The sequence below is a fragment of the Drosophila mojavensis genome, unplaced genomic scaffold (assembly GCF_018153725.1).
Source record: "Drosophila mojavensis isolate 15081-1352.22 unplaced genomic scaffold, ASM1815372v1 contig_80, whole genome shotgun sequence".
Classification (NCBI taxonomy): domain Eukaryota; kingdom Metazoa; phylum Arthropoda; class Insecta; order Diptera; family Drosophilidae; genus Drosophila; species Drosophila mojavensis.
This window is the reverse complement of record NW_025318906.1, coordinates 2,321,790-2,346,837: the sequence shown is the minus strand read 5'-3', so window position 1 is coordinate 2,346,837 and position 25,048 is coordinate 2,321,790. Positions and strand designations below refer to the sequence as shown.

Below are 25,048 nucleotides of genomic sequence, written 5' to 3'. Positions count from 1 at the left end.
TTTGTTGCGATGAGCGCTGCCAACTTGGCGAAATTAACCAACCGGCAAACGTTGAGGCAGCTGGCAACGCGTAACAGCCAGCATCGCTCGCAGCTGGCAACGCTAAATGACATGAAACTCTGCTGTTCCCCTTACGGTGCTGCCAGAGATTTGAATTTGGAATCTTAGCTATGTTTAGATGCGTACAAAAATGTGTTGCTTTTATTGTAAAATATCTGCTGGCTAAATATCCAAAGTAAGCAGCTTTTAGAATATATATTATCTACATGCCAATAAATCTCCATATATATATATTTATATGCGTATATATCCAACAGATTTGTACCAGACTTTGAAGAACCTAACACCGATGAGCCACCCGATCCAACTGACTCAAGAAAATTTCCTTGAATTGTCAAATTTTAGGAACATTTGTTCAAAATTTAAATTTTTTAATAAAGGATTATCTTAATTGATTTCTCTCTATTTTTTTTTTTTTTTACAATATAAATAAAAATGTATTAAATTAGAGTTACAAAAGACAAAATATATGTTCATGTGATTCAAATTTTAAATATAACTATATAATACACATAATTTTATATTATATAATAAATACCATTAAGATTAGATGTATGAGCTTAATAGATTGTACGATGTAAAAATAAAAACTAATAATAATAATAAAAATTAGTTTTAAATTATTAATATAGTACAAAAATTATAAATATTTTACAGATACCCATATTTAATTGATTTTTAGATTTTTTCTTTGAAATATATTTTCAAATAAAAATATTACAAAACGTCGAGATTCATTTATTATATAATAGTAGTATTGAGTTTTAGCCTAGACATTGATTAAGGTGTGTTTAAGTTATTATATTATCAGATTAATGAAATAGTGCGCAGCTGCTAAATGTCATATAAACATATCTATACACATAAATGTCTGCATATATATGTACAGTCAATCAGCATTCGTTCTAGATACTTCAAATACTATGACCTAGCCGCACAGCAGCCCGCACAGATCTGAGTTCAGAGAGCGGCAGCAGCCAAAGAGCTTTATGCTCAGTGTGCGAGAGCGAGACAGAGAGCGAGTGCAAGCGTGCGACAGAGAGAGAGAGTGGAAGCTTAAGCGCCTGGCAGCCGCCTGCAGCCCACAAAATGTCCTTCGGTTAGTAACAGAAAACTATTGAGAGCAGCCAGGTCTAGGCTGAGTAGCTGAGTAGAGCTGAGTCGAGACGAGACGAGAGTCGAGTAGGCTGTCAGAAAATCAATTTTAATTAAAGCAGCAATAGTGCTATCAAATATATAGACTAGCAGCTAACTAAAATAATAATTATAATACTAATTAGGAATATCATCGACAAATGGCACAAATCGCATTGAATGGTGCAGCGAACAATAATGGCAGCGCTGAGGAGACTGAGCGTAAGTACTAAAGCACTAAATGAACATAAATCTGTACATGTGTGTGTGTGTGTGACAGTGCTAGTTGTGATTTTGATTTTGATTGAAGACTGTGAAAATGTGTATCCTTCAGCTTTGGCTATGCTTGTACGTCAGCAGCAGCAGCGCTAGCATCCTTGCAGCTTCGGGCGTTTGACTAGGATGTGGGTGGCTGCGGCTGCGGCTGGTGGGTGGTGGGTGGTGGCTGGTGGGTGGCAAGCTGAGAGAGAGCGAGCGACGCAAGCTGAGAGCGAGAGAGGCTGCGCAGCTCGTGAGAGCCGTCATCATCAGCAACAGGTGCTAAAGCATTGTTTGTTTTCCTTTTTCTTTATCCTTAGCCTATCCCATTAGCGATGATGAGCTGGACGACCTGGACGACGATTGCCTGCTGGAGGAGACGGAGCTGTCGGGCAGCGCGAATAGCATAGGACGCGGTCCATACGAGCGCGCCTGGACAACGGAAGCGACGCGTGCCCTGATACACATCCGCGGACCCATGGAGGGCAGCTTCACGGAGGGCAGGCAGAAGCGGACGGCGCTGTGGCTGCACTGCACCCGGCAGCTGCAGCGGCTGGGCTTCCGCTACAGCGCGGCCAAGGTGCAAAAGAAGTGGCACAACATCCTCATCACCTACAATAAGAATCTGAACAAGAAGTACGTCTCGGGCTACGTGCACTGGGAGTTCTTCGAGGAGATGTTCAAGTACTTGCAGGGCAAGAAGGCCGACTTCGACGTGCAGCTGCAGCCCGTCCAAATGACGACGCAGCAGCAGCAGCAACAGGTGCAGGCACAGCAGCAACAGCAACAGCAGCAGCTGCAGCAACAGCAACAGCAGCCACAACAGCAACAACAGCAGTCGAAGCCAGCAACGCCTCAGGATGGACAGCCGTATATAACGCCCGTGGATCAGGTGCTGTTGCAGCCGCAGGTGCAGCTGCAGCTGGACAGCAAATCGAATGACGAGTTCGACGAGGACAGCAACAGCTTGTCGGAGGTGCGCCAGCCCAAGCTCGAGTACGATGCCGACCAAACGGGCAGCACCAGCATTCCGGACCAGACGGATAGCCAGGAGATGGCAATGGCTCCCACAGGCAAGCTCTACGAACAGTTGCCGCCGCCGCCCGCTCAGCAGGACGACATCTGGTGGAAGGACTACTTTGAGCGCAAGCTTGACGTGGAGCGTGAGAAGATGGAGCTGCAGCGCAGCTTGCAGCGCGAACAGCTGCAAATCCAGAAGATGTCCTTGGTCCAGCAGGAGCGCATCGAGCGCATGAAAATCGATGCCATCAACAGTCTAACGGCCACGCTGCAGAAGCTCGTCGAGGCCAAGTGCCGCAGGGCCTAGAGGGAGGGTCGAGTCGAGCCACTAAGGCTGAACTGAGTGAAGCACTACAAAACAGTATTAAACTAAGTTCCAATGCATATCCTGTCTACTTGATGTTGATGTGTAATTCTTATCTCTGTGTAAATACAATTTGGACAATTCGACAGACTTGGTTTCCTTTTTTATTGGAATGGGATATCTATAAGTATTAACTAATTAATATATATCTTATTTATGACAGCGTTGAGTTAGCACAAAGAGAATAGTATAGAGAATAGAATAGTGGAGAGAATAGCGGAGAATAATATATATAGAGGTTGAGGGATCCCATTATTTATTTTCGGGAAATGTGGGATTATTTCTTGTATTATTAGATAGGAGTGGAATGAAAAAGGAAACTTTTGGCTATCTAGAACTGATTTATATTTCTGCATTTCCTATATCTGTATATTATGGAACCACATCTTATTTGACGTTTAATAACTCACTTCCAGTTCGTAGTTATCTGAGTTATTTCATATACATATATGTATAGATGATCTATGATTTCTTATGTTCCATAACTTCTCCTACAGCTGCCAATTCACCTCGAACAGTGTGGCAATGGAGGTGTCGCTACCATTCGGCTGCTGCTGCACTCCGTAGCTGAGACGCCACAGATCCGTGGAGTAGACCAGGCACTCGCCCGCAGCCAAGCGCAGACTCAGATTGGGGCAATTGTACTCCTGGCAGGGCTGCTTGGGGCGCAGCTGCCAGTCGAAGTGGCCACTCAGCTGTTGTATGAAGATCAGGCCACGCACATAGATCTCCGTTTGCGGGCGCTGCTGCCGATGCGCCAGCAGCAGCCAGCTGGAGTAGTAGGGCTCCAGATGCACGGGGTAGTAGTAGGGCTTGTCGGCATAGAGACGCGAAGCCTTCACCGCCCGCGACTCACAGTTGCGGAAGTGCAGATGCCAGCCGGGGCTGGTTGGAATCTTCTGCAGAGCAGCATCCAAATTGAAGAGTTGTCGCAGCATCAGATTGCTGGAGACGTCGCAGGGCTCGCTGGAGAGCAGCTCTGGTGCCCTCTCCAGCAATCGCTGCAGCAACTGGTCCAAGCTCAGCTCGAGCTGGCAGTCGCCCACGATAACTGGCAGACCGCGCTCCAGATACTCCGCTTCCAGCAGGGAGTAGCTGGCATTAGAGACGACGGGAATGCTCTCTGAAATGGATTTAAGATGTCAGCTATATATATAGCTGTGCCCACAGAGGCTTCATACCCAGCTGCTCGCACAGCGCACAGTTCTCCCAGAGAGTTTCGTGTCTGCCCAGCGCCTTCGGCTGCCAGTCAGTGCTCCGCTCCGACTCCCGTTCGATCAGGCACTTGGCATTGTAGTAGGGCGTCCAGTCCCAATAGGGCAGCAGCTCGATTAGGAGCAAGCGCCCCAGGGCGCTCAATGTCCAGGCACAGCTGTCGCAGCAGCTCCACAGCAGATAGACCAGCACTGCGGGCAGCAGGAGCCACTGCACCCACTTTCTCAGTTTCAGTAGTCGCCAATGCCAGAGGATTGGCTGGCATATGCTGCGCATTTCCGACTCGCTGAATTCCTGCTTCCGGCACTGCGCCACAAACTGCGCCAACTCGCTCTCAATGCTCGCCATGGACGCGTCCTGTTCGCTTCAGCAGCAGAGGCCAAATGAGACTGCAGGAAGCGCTAGCTGGCTGCCCAGGCTGATTTACTGCCTGCCTGGCCGACTAGCTGACTGCTTGAGTGTTTGATAAGAACATTTTCAATTGCAGAAAATCGAATTTTCCATTTCATTGCGCGCTCAGGCGTGCAAAACGCTGATAAGCAGCGCAAAGGATAATGTGCAAGGACTAAACCCAATTACGGGCAGATCCAAATGCATTTGCTTCAAATGGAATTACAGCGAAACAAAATGGGAAAGCAAGTTGAATAAAGTATTTTATAGATATATAAATTAAACTAGAATTATTTAGGAATAAAACAGAAAACCTAATTGAAGGATATTAAAATGCTTTGATAAAACCTGTTCAGCTTTATTTTTAGAGTTTTCAAGTCAAGCCTAAACTTGAAAAAAACATTATAGTAAATGTAAGCTAAAATTCTCTAAAATATAGAAGCTAAAAAAAAGCTGCGCATAGTTGAGATCCCAAAAATAGATTTACTTATATATACTTTATATAATGTATTACATATACATATAATAAGCCAGCGGAGGCGCAAACAGATTTCTATCGAGATCTCAGCAATTATTTGAGTCTGTTTGGCATAGCAAAATCTCTAAATGGAACATCAGTTTAGTAATAATAAATTAAATATTCATTGTAATTGTGAAACAGAGCGTGCCCAATATGGAAGTGCACTGCAGCAATAAGTCGAAGCTAATATTTTATCTAGGTCTTATTCGACCCTGGATGAGGTGAGGTAGAGATCTAGTGAGGAATACAACTATATTGACTCAGCTCTTCTTCTGACTGTTTCACAAATTTATTTTCCCTATTCAAATTGCTTTACAGGGTATCTTCTAGTTTTTTTTTTTTTAATGAATTTCTTCACATTTTATTCGGGTCGCAGCGAGGTTATATAGGACTCTTTTTACATCAATTATTTTAGGATATTTTGAATATTATTATCGCTTTTTTTCTGCTCATCGGGTAAGTGCTTTTATTAACTATTGAGGTTTTCCTTTGGTGACTCTCCAATTAGTTATCCCCACCAAATCGATCGCGCTTGTGATGCTTGCAGGCCTTGAAGTAATCACGAGCCTCGTTACATTCCTGGGTATCGCTCCAAATGGAGGCGGGACAATTGAACATGATCTTGCCCAGAACGCAGCCAACCAGGAAGACGGGCTTGTAGGGGCACTTCATGGCGCCGGGTGGTGACGATGGGCGTGGTCGGTCGCTCATCTTATCCTTGAACTCGTCCATTTTGGCGTTGCATTTGCCGGCTGCTTCAGTGGCAATGCTCTCCAGCTCAGCGTTGTCCTTGTAGATGTTCTTTAGGTAATCATTGAGCGCATCGATGTCCACATCGTTGTCCTTATAGATGCCCGTCTCATTGAAGATGCAAGAGATGTAGCACTGATTTAAGAGAGAGAGAGAAAGAGAGAGTGAGAGAGAGAGAGAGAGATAGAGAGGTATAGCTATCCATAAATTTTAAATCTCTACAGAAATCTCCGCTTACTGGAGGAAGGAACGAATGGTGACGATGTCCACGTTTTCCCTCGGCGCTTGACTCCATTTGCATTGCTGGAGTTTGCAAGTATTCCTTGCATTTCTCATTTAACTCGGGTGTGGCGATCTCCGGCAGAGGGCAACAGGTATTGGGATTCACGAACTTCGGTTTCTGGCTGCAGTCGACATCCGCTTGGGCCACGCTCTGTTTCGCATTTGATTCATTAAAATTATTCATTCAACATTTGGAGGTTCGTGTTTCAGTTACCCAACAGGTGAGCCCAACGATGAGCAGTAATTGCTGAGATTTAGATAACATTATTTAGCACTTCCAATGGTCCAGCTACGAATGAGCTAGACATGACATGTCATGAGGGTTTTATAGGCGTTCCATGCTGATTGTGAAGCGCAAATGAATGATTTTTTTCAATTTTATTCTGAATTAACTTTTTTGCTATGCAATTATTTCGATTGCCTAATTAATTCAATCGACATCGCTTGATTTCGGTACTTTTTTCTTAGTTTCGGATTACCTCTATTTAGATTTTTTGGATTTCAGTGTGGGCGGCTTAGCTTTTTGTGTAGTTTAAATAATTACAATAACAAAAGATCGATTCCAGAATTTTTATAATTTTGTTGTTCTTGTTTATGGACACGTTCAAGATTATCATTGAGTTAACAGCAGGCAACTCCCCACCTTTATAAAGTGGGAATAAAAGTGTGGAGTCATCTGCTGTCAACTCAACGATTTATCTTAAACATTTACGTAAACAAAACTACATATGTAAGTAAACAAATTCTGGGATCTCTTTCGGTCATTAGCTCTTAATCCTTGCAACTCTTTAGCATGTTATATACTTGAAATTTATGCAAATAACTTTGTTCTTATGGGGAATTCCTGACTAGAAGCTATTTATCAAAGCATTTTACTGATCTTTCATACATAGCCTGTAACACAGTGCATGCCACGCCTTCTTCAGCCACCTACATACACTGTTACAGAACTAATATACCCTAGACTCAACTTCCATTTTTAATGGGTGCAATAATATTTAATAATAATAATCGTTGCCCATGAGTAATACGTAAACAAATTAATTTCCATAATTATGCGAATTATAGACTAAAATTTCACAATGCTCATCAAGTGCCTAGACATGATTAACAAATATGTCTCTATGTACATATATATAGACAATTTATATACCTCGTATGTGCTCTAGTTTAATTGATATAATACAAATGAAGATCGTTTTAAATAATAAATAGTTTAACAACGCCAATTTCAAGCATTCATAACAAATTCCCAACTGCTTCAGCTCTCTATTTGCCAACGACTTCGGCTACGGCGGACTTCACATCCGGATACTTGAATTGATAGCCAGAGGCGAGCGTACGCTTGGGCTGAATCTTGGCGCCACTCAAGAGCAGCGCTGAACGCTCCTTGCCAAAGATGGCCTGCACCACGAACTCGGGCACAGCGAACAGGCATGGACGATTCAGAGCGCTGGCAAATGCCTAAAGCAGGGAGGGAAGAATTGGTCAATTTGGAGAGTCAGCACATCAAATCGAAATGGTTCACCTGTGAGAAGCCCTTGTTGCTAACAATCTCCGGTGCGACGCCGTTGAAGACGCCCGACTCACACTTCTCAATCAGATGCTGGATGAGGCCGCACAGATCGTGCATATGTATCCAGGGCATTATCTGATTGCCGGCGCCCATGGGACCACCGAGACCCAGTTTGAAGGGCAGCCAAATGGATTTAATCATGCCGCCATTGCGTCCGACGACAGCGCCAGTGCGCACGATGCTCTAAAGTGTCAGTGTTGGAAAATCGATATTGATACATTGTAACTGTAGATGCGTGTGTACACCTACACACTTATCCTTCGAGTCACCGGAGCGCGCTGCTTCCTCCCAGGCCAGGCACAGGCTCGACATGTAGTCGTAATTCACGCCCTGATCGTCCTCAGTGTACGTCTTGGTCTCCGATGGCGGATAGAGGCTAACGCCACATAAGTTCACGAAAGATTTCACCTGCGGCGCTGCTTGAATCGCCTGACTCAGCGTCTTCGACGAGTTGACACGCGAATTCCAGACATTTTGCTGAAAGCCCGGCGTCCAGCGTCTGGATGGGTCCAGCACATTCTGACCTGTGGCATTTACCACAGAGTTGACGCTGCTGGGTATGCCCTGTTTTTCCAGCTCGTGCCAGGTGATGCGCTTCGGACCGGGCATCCGCGAAATTACAGTTACTTCATAGCCATTTTTCGCCAAATGCTTCGAGAGATGACTGCCGATGAATCCAGTGCCGCCACCTGTCGGCATGGCCAGTTATTAACTAAAGCCACGCCTCTGCATATTTTAAACATACCTATTAATGTGTGCTTGGACATTTGCAGCTGGTTTTAAGGGCGTTTTTGGCAAAACCTTAAAATTGTTTTATAAGCGTTTTGTTTGCTTCTTGTTTACGTAAATAGACGTGCTGCCAACTTGATACAAAGCAACAAGTACTAAGTGGTAACGCTGTGTTAAAGTGCTGCCAGACTAGCGATGAATTTTGAAATTTGCGCGGCAAGTAAATTGGTTCGAATATATTTGTATGTTGCCAGACTGGCTAAAATGAAATAAAGCTTTTAGCACTGGCGCTGAAATTCAAAGTTTTGCGCGGCAAATAATTTTGCGTATAAAAAGTTAACATTAAAATAGTGCGAAATTATAGGCCTACATAAAAAAGTGTCTGTAAAAATGTATGCAAAAAGTTTGTTAAACTGTGACTGCAGTCCAATAACGACTTGAAAGGTGTATCGACTGCTAAGGCTTTTAGTGTCAACGCGAAGTGCTTTTTAAGAGTCTGATAAAAGAGAGGGAAATAGTGGGCATGCATTAAACAAAAATTGCTGTGTTGTGCTCTGCTGCGCTTATCTTATTGCGTTGAGCGTTTAAAGTTGGACAAGCCACAAGGGACATGCCACACACATGCAACCACACAGACACACACACACACACGCTTGCAACGATTGGCAGTAAAAGTGCAAACTTTGCTATAATACAGGCAACGCTTTCTTCTTGACACATGCAACCGAGACGCATACACACACACACACACAGCTAATGGCTAACGAACGACTGGGTTAGCGCCCCTCCCAGTTGGAGACCGAGTACGTAGCCAAGTTCAAGTGCAGCAGAGACATCATCCTCGCTTGTTTTGTTTTCGGACCAAGTCATTGGAAACTCATTTGCATACACATTGCCAGCATTAACTGACGCCAAGGGGGTAACAAGGAAGGGCATGATGACTTAGGCTAGAGTCGTGCTATAGGGTTGACAACAGTTTGTCTCGCCCAACTATGTGGGGGGGCGTGCAGACATGGGCGTGTGCTACGGTCATGTGCCGCCTTTTGTGCAGTCAAATTTTATGCCTTTGAAGCGTTAGAAGAATTTGCATTAATCGCAGCAATTATTGCGCTTCATTGAGTGAAAATGAAATAAAAAGTGCTAGCCAGCCATAATTATAGCGTCTGCGCCGTTTTATCTATTCCGGCAATCAGCCGGCGCACACGTACCACAGAAAAAAAAAAAATAAATACATACGTATATAACGCAATAAAAGCGAATAAATGAGCGTGAGATGCAATATTAGGCGGCAAAAGCTAACGAAACAGCTGCAGCTTTAAGGCTTAACCAACACTTGTAAATGATAGGCTTCGTTAAGTAGCAATATTGATCGTTAAGTTGCTTTAAGCAGCCAAATTACGCTATTCAAGTGCCTGCTTGGCATGAAGCGCTAAAAAATACCAAATTTTAAATACATAATTTTAATTGCGTGGACTTTTGTTAAGCCTGAATGCTTTTTTGAGTGTTGGGCAGAAAGTGTTAAATACAAAATAACATAAATGCTAATAAATAGAGTACTAAATAGAATTTGCCTTTTATATTAGGAATTTGAATTTGCTTAAGCATTCATTTTATTAAATTAAAATTTAATTCGAATTCATGCTTTAAAATACCCAAACGTGACATGCAAATAATTTAATTAGCTTACGTTAAGCTTTGCCTTTTTCAAGTTTTTTTGCTGAGGATAGTGCTCAAAATACTTAAGCTTGTATAAAAGAGGATTATACTGGATTAAGCTATAAAGTGGGTAAACACGTTGTGCCCGTTAGAACTAAAAAAAAAAAAAAATTCATTGGCTTTCTTCAAGAGCTTTCAATGAGTATTTAAGATAGCGAAAATTATATGAAATAGAGTTTAGCTAGAATTCGAGTTTGCATTTACTTCTCTTTAAATGTAGGCAAAAAGTTCTTCACTTTAACATTTTTGTTAGCTTAAAGTCAATTCTCTGCTTATGTGGAGGATTTTCTGGCAATTTCTGCTGTCAAAACTAAGTGAATGACTTTCAGCTAATTATGAATATATACATATTTTTTGCTGGCTGTGCAGTCGCTTAATGCGATAAGGGTTTGCTGTTGCCATAAAAGCGAAAAACTTTGTAGACAAAAGAAAATATGATTGCCGAATGCAAACACTATCAAAGTGTTGCCGCAGCAACACTGATACCAGTGGCAGTGGCAGCAGTGGCAGCAACAGCAGTTGCAGCTGGAGAAGGAGCCGAAGATCCTGCCATTGAGTCGCCTTTGAGTGGCAGCAGCAGCAAATGAAAAAAAGTTTGTTCGTCTTTGTGTGTGCTCCAGCAGCCAAGGGCTGCCAATGCATGCCGGACTTTGCTGTTTGAGTTGCACTTCCGGTGGCGTTGCTATGTGTCGCCAATACGAGTGGCAACAGCAACAGCAACAGCGGCAGCAACTGCGGCAGCGGCAGCCCAAACAGTCTCCCAACTTATGCTGAAGTGCAAATATGTATGATGACAAACTCCTTTGTTTGCCGACTGACAGAACTGTCTGCACCTTCGATGCCCGACTCGTCCCGCCCCGCTCGCTCGCTCGCTCACTCTCTCATCACTCACATTGCTCCACAAAGTTGCAAAGTCAATGGCACACGCATACATAGAATTATGCATATGCATATTCAGATATACATATATATATTTGCAGATATCTGTCATTTCTGCTTTTGGGCAGCTACACACAAACACACACACACACATATATATGCAATTCCTCTATTCTTGACTTGATTTGTGCAACTGGCTTGTTGCAGCATTGCTATGTGGACATGTGGCAGCCGCAAAAGTCTGGCAGGAACAGCAACAAATGCAGAAACATACAGAATATATACTACAGTGCGTACTGCCAGTCTGTGTGCCACACACAAACACACACACACACACACCCATACACTACTTGAAATTTGAGCATGCTTCAAATAAATTAGATTTTTGCATAAATAAAGGAAACTTTAAGAGATCTTAAGAGTTGTGCAAATAAATTACTTTGTAAATATGATATTCAAATCGAAACTGAAAATTTATTGTACTTTGAAGAGTGGAAGTATATATTCATGTATACAATTTGGCAATATATGTAAATTTACTGTATTTTATCATGCTTGGGATATTACTAATACGAATAATTTATATGCTTAAATAATTTGATTTTAGATCGTCATTTTATCTACATAACTATAGGTTGACAGCTAAGTAGAATATATGTTTTGTAGATCTTTCATTTCGTATTTTTTAAATATGCAATCTATTAAATATTTTGGTTTTGTTGAGAGGTTATAAATTAATTTATTTAGTATTTTTTAGTATTTTCTTTTTCATATATTTAAAGCCTTTCATTTTTCTCGCAGTTTATTGACTTTTAGCACGCACTGTGCATTGCATACGCACAGGCACTTGGCAATTTTTTGACAGTTTTATGTGTGGCTGCTATTTTGCTTCGTTTCTGTGGTTTTTCTTTTCTTCTCTTCAATTTTTTTTTTTTTTTAGTTGGGATTAGTTGCCCTGGCCGGTACCGTTGCCAATGCAGTTGCAGCAGCATTTCGACTCCACGGCCTGTTGACAGGGGCAACATTGTGTGGTTAACCACTTCAACTCGCCCGCTGTGAGCCGCTGGACAAATGATGTCGAATCTGAGTGCTTCTTGCTGTCATAATTACATTGAGCCCGACTAGTTTTGCATGTGTGTGTGTGTGGCTTGTAATAAGACGTTGCTGGGCCAAGTGAGAGTTGACCTTACACAGAGGGCGACTAAGAGAGAGAGGGAGACAGGGAGAGCTAGTGACAGAGGGTGAATACGCCCCTTCCCCTCGTAAAGAGTGCAATAAAAGTCATTGATGTGTGGCAAATGTGGCCAAATAGCTGGAAAACTAATTTGCAGACAAACAACACACAAACCTTTAGCTGTTTTTCTGGCTCCACTTTACGCCCAAAATCAAAGATAATTGAATTTTTCTAGTTTATCACATGGCACTTTCCACCTTACATGCATGACGATGATGACGTTGCCTTAGCGATTGTAGCTGTATTTTTTCCTCGCGCGCTTTAAACACCAAAGTTCAAAAGCATCATAAACAATCCGTAAGGCGCAGACAATTTGTCTGCCAAAAGCCTGAAACTGGGTCAGACTCGAAGGCGACGCGCTTTGCCAAGATGCCAAGCGATGATGGCGGTCGCCACAGTCTTACAGTCTCCAGCCACACTCCAGCTACACTGAGCGAAAATGTGGGCACCAAATTGTGCGAGTTCATCAAGGTGAAGGTCAACAATTTGCAGAACTGAACTGCAAATTCTTATGGGAAAGCAAGTTGGGAAACGTTTTGAGATGAGTTCTTAAGAGTTTTTATGGAAATTACGGAAGTTTTAAGTCAAAATACAAAGCAGACAATGCCAAAAATTAAAAATAAAAATTTGAGAGTGCTATATTGAAACTTATCTTTATACAATTGTTGCATACATAATTGTAGGCCTTGTGGAACAACTACGTTAGCATAATATAGTATTTAATATACTATATATTTAAATTATCGAAGACAATTTTAATGTGGTTTTTAATCGAAGAGATGTACATAAAAGTAGAAGAAGAGTATTATTTATTTGAGTATACTGACACAGTATATAGAATTTGTAAGTTTTAGTTCCTTGAACACCATATACGATCAAAGAATAAATAATATCGACTCTTTAATAATAAATACTTATCGATTTTCCAAAATTCGATAAATAATATATAATAATAATATCAGAGCGTAGGTTCCAAAATCAATATGAGAATATGTAGAGGCATAGAGACTACTAGATTGACTCGGCTGTTAAGCCTTATCAAAAAGCCGCCTGCCTCATTTCAAGTTAGTTTAGTTCCCATTAAATCCTGTTTCTCTCAGTGTACGCCCTGTCATTGATGACTACAGCTGCTGTTGCTGCTTCTGCTGCCTCAGCTTCCTTTGCTGACGCAGCGCGGCTAAGTGAGGTGCAAGGCAAGGAGCGATAACTGCGTCGCAGGAATTGGTTCGGTTGCCCAGGAAGTCGCCAAGTTCCAAGTGGGTCAAAAGTCGAAATGCGCCAGCCGAAAACAATTTGTCACACCACAAGAACAACAACAACAACAACAGCAAAAGGAAAGCGAACTTTTAATGTGCATTTGAGCAATCAAAATAGTTCTATATTTTCTGGTCTTTCTTTCTTTCCTCCTTTTCTTTCATCCAATTGCATCCTGTGCAGCCACTAATGATCTCTGCTGCAAATTTTGCGCCAAATTTAGAAGTTCAGCAAATTATGCTATGCATATATTTATCTATAGAGTGAGAGAGGGACAGAGTGAGAGAGGGAGAGGGAGAGTTTTCTTCATAAACAACTTCATTTGCGCAACTTCAAAGCATCGACGCCTGCTGCAGTTAATGGCAAATAGGGAAAAGGCAGTGCCAAAATTGGCTTTTTTGTTTCAGCGGATGCGGTCGACAGATTTAAAGGATCTGCGGGCTGACAGCTCGATATTGAGATGCGTCACACGGTCAAAGATCAAAGACAACAACTGATTAAGTTTTGGCTCAACATTTGCAGAACTCACAAGTTGCCAAAGTTGAAATTGAAATACACTGTTCACACAGTTAAATGGGGTATATTAGGTTGTAAAGTTGTATTGAAAACAGCAGTGCAGAGATGAAGTTTGAAGAGGAGATAGGAATTATATCATTTTATATTTAAAACAATGAAGTCGGTTCTCAAAGATGAAATGCAATATCTTCCATTTCATTTGCTAAACTAATATCTAAATTTCATAGGACTTTTATTCACTATAGATTAGGTTGAAAATCTGTCAACTTATTCAGGACTATGCACATTTAAGTTTTATCCCGCTCTATCCGTTTGAGAGGCGCAGTCGAAGGGAAATCGATTGTGTAGGCCATTCTACAGCATCAATTAGCGATTTCCATTAGATTTCCTCTCGACTCTTCTTCTCAAACGTTTTCACTCATTATCAATGCACTATTGAATGCTCATTTAGTATTAATTTAGGCATTTAGCAAATCAATTCTCATTACTATTCATGAGCAGTGGAGGCATTCACAAAGCGAGAAGCGGCCAACTCTTCAAATGCATTCATTCAGTTTTCCTCTCGCTCTTTTCTTTTCGCTGTGCCTGTCGGCTCACCTACTTTCCAACAACTTGTTATCCATCAATATCGGTTAACCATATGAACGGCAGCAGCAGCAGCAGCAGCAGCCGCACCAATCGAAGCATCATAAAAAGTAGGCGAAATAGTCAAGCAATGCAACGAATTTCAAATACACTAAGTTGAACTAAAGTGAAGTAAACTCCATAAGTAATCATGTATATTTACCTACTTTTATTTACCCATCAGTTATAAGAGCATTTTGAAGTATTTTCTCTCTTTCACAGATTTCATCAGCTAGCTAATATACCTCCCTCGCAGCTAGCCAAGCCCAGGGTATGGCGAGTGAATGGCTTGGCAGTAAGTTAACTTGTGCAGCATGAGTGGCACCTGCAGCTCATGAAACTAAAAGTACAACTACGGCCAGAGGCGATATCAATATCGATATGGATATGGATATGGACATGGACATGGGATATGGCTACTTCCATGGCTATAGCTATGGCCAATGCACTGATTGCTCCTGCCTGCCAGCAGGCCACTCAGTGTGCTCCAAAAGTGGGCGAACTACTTTTACTTGTGCCCAACTCTTCAATATTTCAACAATGCGCGCTCAACTCAAGTGAAGAAGTGAGCCAAATGAACGTAATACACATCGAAGGCAAAGAATGAAATTCATAATGATTAATTGAGCAGCTCAACAATGGCATTGACTAGATTTATTTATGTATGCATATGTATTTGAGCCGAGATTTATTCAAGAGAATTAAAAGTTGTATAAAATTAATTGTGTGTCGATTCAGTGATCAAACCAACCGGCTGTCTAGACTCTAGACCATTAATTCGAGCATTCATATTATAAGAGCTAGCTTTTGATGTTGGCTGAGTTTATCAAATGGAGCTTTAAGACATCTTAGGCTCAATAACTTTTTGTAGCTTTTTACTAGAAAATTTTAAAGTGTTCTTAATTTTTTGACAAGAAGAATATATGTAAGATATAGTAAGATTCGTATTTGAGCCCTCGAAAATGGGAATTCTGGGCATTGGGGCTTTGGAAAAATTTATTTAACAGAAGGAGGCGTGGCAGACCCCATAGTGCATTTCTATTTTAAATCAGCAGTTCTAAATCTATAGCCTAGAAACTTCAAGCTTTCCAGATATTAAGATCTTGTCTAGTACAGGAACTTTTAGAAGCTCTCCTGCTTTAAGCACAAGTATGAAATATCTATCCATATATAACTATACATTTAATGCATATACATATATCAAGCAGATAACTATCCGCATCATCAATCATTTGTCCAGGTGCACAAACGTGGCAATTGCCCGCAAATGAAGCCCAGACATCGTTCAGAGCAGGCAGCACTACGACATTATTTCGCTTTGACAATTTAAAGTGGAATGGAGACGTGCTAATTGCAGCAAGGAGTCAGGACAATGTCTACGGAACATGTCCTGTGGCATTTAGTTGGCCAAATTGTTGTTAAACATGTTGCCAGCTGCGGCGATTCCTGCTCCGCTTGCTGCTCCTGCGGCTGATGATGCACTGCAATCCTTGTTAAATTTACTTTAATTATTTTAACAATTTTATTGCATGTTAAATGACATGAAAAAAGTTAAAGAGAGCGAGACAGATAGCTAATGCGAGCAGCAGCTGTAAAGCTGTGGCGAGCTCTGATGGAAAGTCGAGTGAATATTTCACACCTGCCGCTGCGTTTGCCCTAAAATAATTATTGGCAACGAAATGTAATAAATACAATAAACTGGAATGCCGGCTTAAATTAATTAGGCTTTTAATATTTATGCTATGGTAATACCCGGACCAAGCAAGGAGCTGAAAGGTATGCTTGGCCTATGGGGAAAATGGATGTTAAGAATTGAAGTTGATTTGTAGACTTGAAAAGTCTTATGATTATAGTTTACCTTGATTCTTACTTGATGCTCCTTATATCTGAAAGAAAGAATGAAAATAGTTGTAGTTATTCTTAGTCAGGATTATAAATAGCATAAGTGGAAGATTTTTTCTTTTCTACTGCATTAGTCTACATTCTTCACTCTTCATTTATGATATCATTGTACAAATTCTTGATCTAATTTACTGCTGTTTACTACTCTAAACATCTCTCATCTCATCTCTTTTGAATCCGCTCTCTCTTCAACTTCTTCCCACTCATTGTGGTTCAGGTATCTCGTAGTCAACCTCTTCGGCGTTTGGCTCTCGGTTATGATTTGCATTCGGTGACGACAAGCATTAAAGCCACCAAGGACAAGGCACAGGAGCTCGCTTCAGGTTCGTGTCCGTGGGCAATTAATAACACAAAAAGGTGACCGTAAATTTCCCGAGCTGACATAAAGCGGCTGGCGGTGCTGGTGGTGCCGGCGGTGCTGTCGGTGGTGGTGGTGGTGCAAAACTGGCTGAATGAGTGAGCCTGCAAAGGGTGCAGGATAATTATAAGCATGTATTATGAATTGTCAACGGCGAGCACAAAATTAAATGTCGCCTGACATGTGATGTGGTGCGGCCAGGCCAACAACAACAACAAAGCATCAAAAAACAAATAGCTGGCCCCACAAATAGGTGCAGGTTATGCTTACAGGACTTTCAGCACAATTGACTTTCAGTTTTAAAGAGCAACAGGCTGAGCTACAGAGGGCAAGCTCAATTAACAGAGAAGGATAAGCGGGTGGTCCTTTAAGTCTTTAATTAATGTCGATAAGATATGCTCGCTTGTAGAGCAAAAGAGGTTCGAATCTCAAGTACACGAGGTTGTTACACAAGGCTAATGTATGTAATGTATGTAAGCACAGCTTGGGCATCTAATTAAGTTCTCAAAATAGTTTATTCAGTTAGGTACCCCGAAGAGCCAAAGGACGAATCCCAAGGTAATGTATAGACCGCACATAGTTTGAGCCTTTAGCAGACTCTCTGAGTGGTTTCAGTATGAGAACTTTAATAATTTGAATTTTGATAGCATTTCAAGTTGAAGCAGATCTTTGTACTTGATAAGTATTTAAGACATAATATACAATATAATGTTACTATGAACAAATATCAAATAGGTAACGCAATAAATTCCTAGTTCAGAAAAAGAGGCCTTTCCCACATTAAATAGAAATATTTTCTGCTGATTCTTGATCCATATTCTCTTTTTTATTAATATCCATGGATGTGTCAACAGTGATGCAGACTGCCTCATTTAACACACATTTGGTTGCATTTAGAGAGTCGTCAACCCAATTCCCCAGGCATTTCTCGCATGAAAGCATAAAAGCCAAACAGATGAAAATAAAGTCGAGATTTGCATTGGTTTCCAGCATAAACAATCAATTTTTGCTTTTGGCACACACACAAAATGTTGAACAATGCGTATTTGTGTTTACGTTTGCACATAAGCAGAAGCAAATGAAAATGTAACGGTGAAGTTTGACAGACCAGACAGATGCCCTATAGAAGTTGAAGCTTTTGGTAAAATTATATAAAAGTGAGAGCTTTTATATATGAAATATATGGAAGGAAATAAATTTAAGAAGAAATTATAAAATAAAATATTATACAAAAATATTAAAATAATAAAAATACAAGAAATAATATTCAATGAGTTTTTAGCTAACAGCCTTAACAGAATGCAATGATTCTGATTGCAATAAGACAAGTTTAATTAGATAATTAGTGAGCTAACTCTACTCACTAATTATCTAATGTAACCCTAATTAGCGACTATTATATAACATAATTATTAGGGATTAGTTGCCTGACTCATCATACCCCTTTGCTGTAGGTCGAGTTGAACGTGCTGCAAGCCAAATACCGTCTGATTGGCATTTTGATGTCAGCGTGGAGGATTATGTATTATGACGTTGTCATTTACTGCTTCTTCTTCTTTTTTGTTGTATTATTTTCTTGCATTGCTGCAGGCGCATTCTTTGCGCCTACACAGCCAAACGGGATCGAAAAGGCTTACAGACAGAGAGAGAGAGAGGGAGAGGGAGTGAGATGGGTAGAGCGAGAGAGACTTTCACCTTTGCATGAAGCCAGCAACAATTGGCAATCGAGTCGATTGACTGACTGATTATTGAACCGTTAAGGCGTTGCAATGCAATCAGAAATGTATATAAATATATATACATACATCTATATATATATTTAAAGTGTAATCAAACAGGGCAGTCGTAATGCCCGTGCTGAGGTATCAATTACGAATGGGCTTGTTTTTTGGCTTCGAGTGCAAGTCAAAAGTAAAAGCTGTAAATCAAAGTTGAGTTTGTTAGAGTTAATTTTTTTATTTTTGTGTTATTTTTGTGAATTACTCGCTGCAGCTGCAACGAGCCGCACATCCGCAGCTTCATGCCACACATGCAACATGCTGCATGCCGCATGCTGCACGCTGCGTGCTGTTTGCCACACAGACATGGCACACTTCCAAACTTAGTTGGCTCAGTTGGCTCAGCGCTCGGCCAATGCGACATAATTAAAAACGCAAACATAAATAAACGCAGACCCCGATGATGAATTGGCCACGGCCAGAGACTAGGTAGAGGAGGAACGGGGAGCGGGATGTGAGGCGTACAGTGAATATCGGAAATGTGCGTTAATCCAATTAAATGCGCAATTTGCATGTGCAAACAGCAACAACAACAACAGAAACAGCAACAACTAGGTACATAAAATTGGTATTAATTAAAAATTGTTAGCCGGTAGTTGGCATCACATAATAACAAGCAGCGAGAACAGTTAACTGAAGGGTATAGGTGACTATGAAATACCCTAGCTGAAGTGTATAGAAGAAAGAGAAAGAGAGGAAATACAGTAGGGAAGTGAGAGACGAAGAGAGAGAGAAGCAGAAAGAGACAATAAAATGAATAGCGAGAGAAAGAGGTGAAGACGAGAGACAGTCGAAACGGATGAAAGGATGAAACAGAAACGAAAAGAGACGGCGAAACAGAGTGATACATATGGAGGGAGAAATAAAGTAAAAACCAGAGAGAGAGAGAGAGAGAGAGAGAGAGAAAGAGGAAGAGAGAGAGAGAGAGGATGAGAGTGAGTAAAAAAGAAAGCCTGGAAGATAGGAGAAACAGAAACATAGAGACTGAAAGCAATAGAGAGAGAGACGGTGGTGGAGAGAAATATGTAGAATGAAAGAGCGAGAGAGAGAGAGAGACAGTCAGAGACTGAAAGAGCGTTTCATGAACAGAGACTGAAGAGACAGACAGAGCGAAAGTTAGAGGTAGACAGCACTCTCTCTCTATCAACTCTTTTCGTAATTATGATCAGGTATATAATATAGGTATATGCATAAATATAATGCGTTAACTCTCTGAACAGACTTTAAATTGGATGGCAATCGAATGGAATTTCATGAAAATTGAATGAAATGGTTTGAAAATTGAGTGGGAGACTTGGTAATTGGCAATTAGGGCTGCAGCCATCCAATGGAAGTCATTATGCAGCTCGAAGAGGAGGAGGTGTAGGTGCAGTGTGAGAGGGAGGATGCATAACAGCCGCTGTGCTGGAGGTCATTATGCATATCGAAGAGTAGGTGCAGGAGCAAGAGTAGAAGGAGCAGCTGGACCAGGAAAAAATGGAGAAAGAGTAGCTGCTGGACGTAGCAGGAGAAGTGGGATCAGCAGTTGACATACCAGCAGCTGCAGTATGGGACGAGGGGATGGAGAGGGCTGGGAGGAGCAAAAATAGGCAGGAATTTTGAAGAGCAGGAGTATGCATAACAATAATAGAAGGAAGAGAAGAAGTTTGGACCAAGTACCGGCATAGCAGCTGTAGGAACAGTCACCCGAAGTGAGAGCAGGAACAGGTTGGAATTTGAGGAATGGAACCTGGCACATCAGCAAAAGGAACAAGAGCCAGCTATATGAGCAGCTGAAGCTGGAGGAGCAGTAGGAGCTGGCAAGGCAGCAGCAGCTGCTGCTGGAGTCACGGCCCCACGCACAAATGCAGTTCATTTGCTAGGGTCCTTCATATTTGGGACAATGTCCTGGGCCAGAGAGTTGGCCGGCATTTGCTTTGGCTGCTCGGCTGTTTAGTTATGTTTTGGCTCGGCTCGTTGCGCTTGTTTGGACAGTTGTTGTTTAGGTTGTTCAACCCGCTACAGTGGCAACTGGCTACGACGACATGTTGACTAAGTGCCGCGCTTCCATTCGCCGCCGCCTTTGTTTGGGCTTCTCGCTTCTGCCGGGTCATGACAGCAGCCATTTAAAAGCGAGCCAAAATCAGAGCCAACAGCAACAGCAGCTCCAGCGGCGACACGTGCCGCACGATGATAACATGGAAATCCTGGCAAATAAACTGCAGTGTAATGCGAACATGTTACACACACAGTGTCATTGTACACTGAGCGAAACGTGTTGAAAACTGCGAAAGGAGTAAGCGAAGAAGTGCGGGAATGCCAATTGACAAAACTCGTTGGGAGTAAAATAGAGAAGGAATGAAAGTTTCTTTAAGGAAATATATAGAACTTATATGAGTAAAAGAGGAGAGTAGTAGACATAGACTAATAGATACCCTGGACATTGAATAAAGATTTTCATTTTAAAGAAATAGTCGAGGATTAGAGAGAAAAGAAGAAAACACAATGTGAGAGATTTGGTATATAATTCATGACGGGCAACCTCCTTAAAGGAATCAAGTATAGATCCACAAACTCATGCATAGCTATAGTTTAATGGGCCTACATCATTAAATTACAATCTAATACAATGACCGCAGGTTCACTTTCGAGGTCAGCTGGCTATAGTTACCCTATATATTATTCATATTTCTCAATCAATACACAGTTTTCGCGCAGTGCACAAGCACTCGTAAAGCACACAGCAGTATAGCTAGTACTTAGAACCCCAGGGGAGCGATTTTGGACAGCAGTTAGGCGCATAACATGAGCCATCATTTAGACGCCGAGCAGGGGTAAAATGGGGATATTATAGAGAGGGGCAGGCATACTACGGAGAGACAGCGGGAAAGAGTGAGCGAGCAAGGGAGAGGGCAGCAGCTGACATTTTCAAAATTTAACTTGTGCAATTTGCATGAGCCGCAAGTAAAAGTAAAAAGCGATACTTTTGCCACAACTTTTTCTCAGTGGCCATAAAGCAGCAGCAACAGCAAACAGGGCGACCAACAACAGCAGCAACAATGGCTATACATTCACAATAAGCACGCGTCCTTTGTCCTGCGCACGACACATATTCGGCACAGGTTTACACCCAGGGTCTGTCAATAAACGGGTAGATTGTTGTGGAAGTTAAAGTCAGGAAGGATCAGCACTCGAAAATCATTTGCAAGCTATTGAGTGAACTAGCGATGAGCGATGACTGTTTATAAAATGGTCTATCTCTCAATATATAACTATATGAGCTCTCTGCCGAGCTAGAGTAATAAAATACTTTATATTTGTACAGAGTATACAAAGTGCATAGATCTGAAATACAACATCAAAATATTCCTGCGTTGTTTTAATATTTATAAAAGTTCAATTTGAGTTGACGTAGGCATCACATCATCGATCTCCATTAATATAAACCCTTGTATTTTGAAAGTCTATGAAATACAGGATATTAATTAAATTTTGTTTTCAAAAAACTTCATCAATTTATCAAAATTTATTTTTGATTATCCGATAACTTAAGAACCATTGGAGCTAAGCGCCACAAAGTTGGTACGTGGCTTAATGTATCTTATATAACACCTAAAATAATTTCAGTTTTTGGATAACCCTACTCGAGCTTCATAATTTACATAAAAATTTAAAGAGAAAATATCTGAGCTAGAAGTAAGAAATCTACTATGCAACCTATTATATCCCATATAAACTATAATATTATTGCTGTTTTTGATTAGCCTATAGAAAGCCTAGAAATTTGATAGAGTTAAAAGCAGAAGCTCTAGTTCCAGGTATATAAATTTATGAATTTCTTCAAGGAATAACAGCAACAACATCAAATTAACCCACCTCAAACCAACAAGTCCTCAAGGGTATCACGCAGTCAATCACTCCCGATAATCGCTCTCATACTTATTATTTGTCGTCTGGTTGTCGTCTAAGCTGCCCGCAATGCAAACAGACACGTGCAACACCCACACACCTAGCAGCTAGAGACTTGTGGGGGAGTCGTAGCTGCTGGGGTCACAGGGTGCTTTGCATGTGTTAATGATGGATTGTTTACCAGTCGAGTTCGAGTCCTTGTGGAAACGTTTTCTAATAGCTGGCGAGCGTCGCTTCGCTTTGCTGTGGCTTCTGCTTGCTCAGCTGTGCAACCCCCAGCAGCGACAACTAAAACATAATTTGCATAAACTGCGAAATACTCTCTCAACTCCTCATATACCATATATACGTGCGTATATATCTTGCAAACTTTCCAACCTTGCTGGGATATTTTTGGCAGCTCTTTTCGGGCACGTGATTTCATTGCAACAATTAATTTTGTGCAGCTCATTAGCCAAACAATTTTGGTCTGGGCATAGCACGGGGGCATTTGGGGTCTTCCTTTGTGTTTAGCGGAAAATACGCATTTGAAATTTTCCATTTTGGCTTTATGCGGCAACAAATTGAAGTTAATGTTTAGGGTTTCTCCGGTAGTCGGGGCTGGGACTGGGCTCTGCTCTTTTTGACTGGCTTTATAAAAGTTAATGGCCTCGCTAGATAGCTAATGTGCGCCACGAATACAGCTGGAGGGTTAGACCCTGAAGGATTCAACTGCGCAAATAGCCCAAAAAGCGTGCTGCAAAGTTTTGGGTGGGTTTATGAGAGCTATAAAAGCTGCATATGAGGGACTGAATTTATGTAAAATAATATACGTCTTATAATATATCAAAGTTTATCTATAGAGACATAAAATGTATATTGAAGGAGAAAGTAACTATTTCATGAAAATAATGAGCATAAAAGAAAATTGGTTGACAAGTCCAAATCACTTGAGTTCTATCCAAGCTTTGAGTCTCTCAGGTAATCCTAGCTCACTCAAACTAAATCAACTTTACAACACTGACAACTATGACAATTGAGTCTGTGTCATAATAGCATTTGTCATCTCACATGAATTAACTAAAAAAGATTTCTGCAAAAGTGTAAAAGAGAAAAAATTGGAAAAAAAAAAACATGGATCCCGACAAAGCAGAGCAGGAGGCAGATGCTGGCTCGGGCTCATCCAACGAGGACACCGACGAGGATGTGGACATAGAAGATATAGAGGAGAGCCCACGTGGACGCAAAAGTGTTAGCTCCATAATCGCCGAAATGGCCATCCGGAACGAGCAGGAGGCGGCTAACAGCAGCAGCAAAAAGGAAGACGAACAAAAGCGAATGGGTAAATGAACTGCAAACGCAATCAATATCAACTACATATATATAAGTACATATATATATATATATCTTCCAAATAGAGTTAACTCGTCTCTCACCGGCTGCCATGGCCGCCTACATACGTGAGCTGGAGGCGGAACTGTACGAGCTGAGCCAGAGGGAGGCGCGGGAGCTGTCGCGCAGCAAACACCTGCGCATCTTTGGCAACAATCGCAGGCGCTCCAGCAAGTGAGCTGAGCGGCCAGTAGGGGATTACAGTTGCCTTATATGCTCGTATATCAAATAAATGACCATCGATTGAATGAAAGTGAACATAACTCCAGTTTCTAAGTAGCCGAACGGTGTGGCACACATGTTGAAATCCGCTTACAGGGCTTAATTTCCTGACTTGGACGGACAACGTCATCAACATCATCAACATCGTCATCATCGTCATCCTCGTCGTTGTCGTAGTTGTCGTTGTCGTGTCCATTTGGCACAGCGGACATTACACATCCGCCGGGTGCTTATTTAGTAGCCTCAGCAAACACGCAAATGCACAACTAATGGCAATGCCAACTGGACCAGGGAATGAGAGTTGGGACTGGGACTGGGACTGGGACCGGGACTGGGAATGGAATTGGAATTGCAACTGGAGTTGAGAGAGACAGAGACTCGAGTAGGAGCTCATCGGCATTTGATTGGGGAGCGACGCAGCGCTTCACATTGTGGGCTTAGTGCCGTCGTTTCTGATACGCTTGCATGGGGTATTACACTCTTTCTGATGAAATATGTCAGCTGAGAGGGAGTGAGAGAGAGAGAGTATATGGTATAAATGGGTCTATGGTCACATAGGTAAACTTCGAGTGCATATGGAGATGTTCATGTCCATCTGATTTATTCCTCTATGAGTTGGTGTTTGTTGCTAACTGTTCTCTAATTCTTAAGGAGTATTTTTGACTGGACTAGTTTGGGTTTTCCTTGCTAGTTTTCCTCTTGCTCTTAAAGTTAATAAGATCAATCAACTTGAAGAAAATTAGGTATAATACGTATAGATATATATTTATGTATATAGACTAGATATAGCTAACCTCTAAGCCGCTCAGTTGCAAAGCTTTTGTTAACATTCGATGGTATTAAAATCCCTATATTAAGATAACTTCTCTCTTTTCACTTTAGCCTCATTTATTCTCACATATTTTCTATTGTCGAGATCTGTTGCTCTATTCTAACTTAATATATCATACAGTCTTCTACAAAGGCTTTTCAAATCGAGCTATGCAGACCCCTCCAGGCATCATCTAT

The 25,048-nt window shown here is 41.5% G+C and overlaps 5 protein-coding genes and 1 long non-coding RNA gene across 6 annotated transcripts; 3 read left to right on the top strand and 3 right to left on the bottom strand.

Annotated features, from left to right (window-relative positions):
* The first annotated feature begins 143 nt into the window (after positions 1 to 143).
* On the top strand, positions 144 to 455 carry LOC116804080. Its single transcript, XR_004364103.2, has 2 exons — positions 144 to 235; positions 318 to 455. It is a non-coding gene; the product is annotated as an uncharacterized LOC116804080 (long non-coding RNA).
* Positions 456 to 1,163: 708 nt separating this feature from the next.
* Positions 1,164 to 2,926, top strand: LOC6578498 (putative uncharacterized protein DDB_G0271606). The gene is made up of 2 exons (XM_002004372.4): positions 1,164 to 1,416; positions 1,773 to 2,926. The coding sequence occupies exons 1-2, from the start codon at positions 1,356 to 1,358 to the stop codon at positions 2,777 to 2,779; spliced, it is 1,068 nt and encodes a 355-aa protein (XP_002004408.1). The 5' UTR covers positions 1,164 to 1,355; the 3' UTR covers positions 2,780 to 2,926.
* Positions 2,927 to 2,933: 7 nt separating this feature from the next.
* LOC6578497 lies at positions 2,934 to 4,747 on the bottom strand. The gene is made up of 2 exons (XM_002004371.4): positions 4,018 to 4,747; positions 2,934 to 3,959 (listed from the first exon to the last, which is right to left on the bottom strand). Exons 1-2 carry the CDS (start codon positions 4,397 to 4,399, stop codon positions 3,328 to 3,330), a joined length of 1,014 nt encoding a protein of 337 aa, XP_002004407.1. The 5' UTR covers positions 4,400 to 4,747; the 3' UTR covers positions 2,934 to 3,327.
* Positions 4,748 to 5,305: 558 nt separating this feature from the next.
* Positions 5,306 to 6,313, bottom strand: LOC6578496 (general odorant-binding protein 67). The gene is made up of 3 exons (XM_002004370.4): positions 6,208 to 6,313; positions 5,950 to 6,144; positions 5,306 to 5,846 (listed from the first exon to the last, which is right to left on the bottom strand). The coding sequence occupies exons 1-3, from the start codon at positions 6,256 to 6,258 to the stop codon at positions 5,466 to 5,468; spliced, it is 627 nt and encodes a 208-aa protein (XP_002004406.1). The 5' UTR covers positions 6,259 to 6,313; the 3' UTR covers positions 5,306 to 5,465.
* Positions 6,314 to 7,143: 830 nt separating this feature from the next.
* LOC6578495 (epimerase family protein SDR39U1) lies at positions 7,144 to 8,443 on the bottom strand. The gene is made up of 4 exons (XM_002004369.4): positions 8,315 to 8,443; positions 7,819 to 8,258; positions 7,522 to 7,752; positions 7,144 to 7,457 (listed from the first exon to the last, which is right to left on the bottom strand). The coding sequence occupies exons 1-4, from the start codon at positions 8,334 to 8,336 to the stop codon at positions 7,263 to 7,265; spliced, it is 888 nt and encodes a 295-aa protein (XP_002004405.1). The 5' UTR covers positions 8,337 to 8,443; the 3' UTR covers positions 7,144 to 7,262.
* A 14,974-nt stretch (positions 8,444 to 23,417) lies between these two features.
* Positions 23,418 to 24,076, top strand: LOC6578494. The gene is made up of 2 exons (XM_002004368.4): positions 23,418 to 23,768; positions 23,845 to 24,076. Exons 1-2 carry the CDS (start codon positions 23,561 to 23,563, stop codon positions 23,994 to 23,996), a joined length of 360 nt encoding a protein of 119 aa, XP_002004404.1. The 5' UTR covers positions 23,418 to 23,560; the 3' UTR covers positions 23,997 to 24,076.
* The last annotated feature ends 972 nt before the right edge of the window (positions 24,077 to 25,048 follow it).

What these genes read in the sequence shown, in the direction of transcription:
- LOC6578495 (XM_002004369.4), bottom strand. Translation starts at nt 8,336, where the DNA reads ATGTCCAAGCACACATTAATAG. An exon ending in GTCCAAGCACACATTAATAG is followed by an intron (nt 8,259 to 8,314) that starts GTATGTTTAAAA and finishes CCATGCCGACAG; the next exon opens with GTGGCGGCACTGGATTCATC. An exon ending in GTGACTCGAAGGATAAGTGT is followed by an intron (nt 7,753 to 7,818) that starts GTAGGTGTACAC and finishes CTGACACTTTAG; the next exon opens with AGCATCGTGCGCACTGGCGC.
- LOC6578497 (XM_002004371.4), bottom strand. Translation starts at nt 4,399, where the DNA reads ATGGCGAGCATTGAGAGCGAGTTGGCGCAGTTTGTGGCGCAGTGCCGG. An exon ending in TGCGCTGTGCGAGCAGCTGG is followed by an intron (nt 3,960 to 4,017) that starts GTATGAAGCCTC and finishes AATCCATTTCAG; the next exon opens with AGAGCATTCCCGTCGTCTCT.
- LOC6578494 (XM_002004368.4), top strand. Translation starts at nt 23,561, where the DNA reads ATGGATCCCGACAAAGCAGAGCAGGAGGCAGATGCTGGCTCGGGCTCA. An exon ending in AGACGAACAAAAGCGAATGG is followed by an intron (nt 23,769 to 23,844) that starts GTAAATGAACTG and finishes TCTTCCAAATAG; the next exon opens with AGTTAACTCGTCTCTCACCG.
- LOC6578498 (XM_002004372.4), top strand. Translation starts at nt 1,356, where the DNA reads ATGGCACAAATCGCATTGAATGGTGCAGCGAACAATAATGGCAGCGCT. An exon ending in CAGCGCTGAGGAGACTGAGC is followed by an intron (nt 1,417 to 1,772) that starts GTAAGTACTAAA and finishes CTTTATCCTTAG; the next exon opens with CCTATCCCATTAGCGATGAT.
- LOC6578496 (XM_002004370.4), bottom strand. Translation starts at nt 6,258, where the DNA reads ATGTTATCTAAATCTCAGCAATTACTGCTCATCGTTGGGCTCACCTGT. An exon ending in TCGTTGGGCTCACCTGTTGG is followed by an intron (nt 6,145 to 6,207) that starts GTAACTGAAACA and finishes AATGCGAAACAG; the next exon opens with AGCGTGGCCCAAGCGGATGT. An exon ending in ACCATTCGTTCCTTCCTCCA is followed by an intron (nt 5,847 to 5,949) that starts GTAAGCGGAGAT and finishes CTCTTAAATCAG; the next exon opens with TGCTACATCTCTTGCATCTT.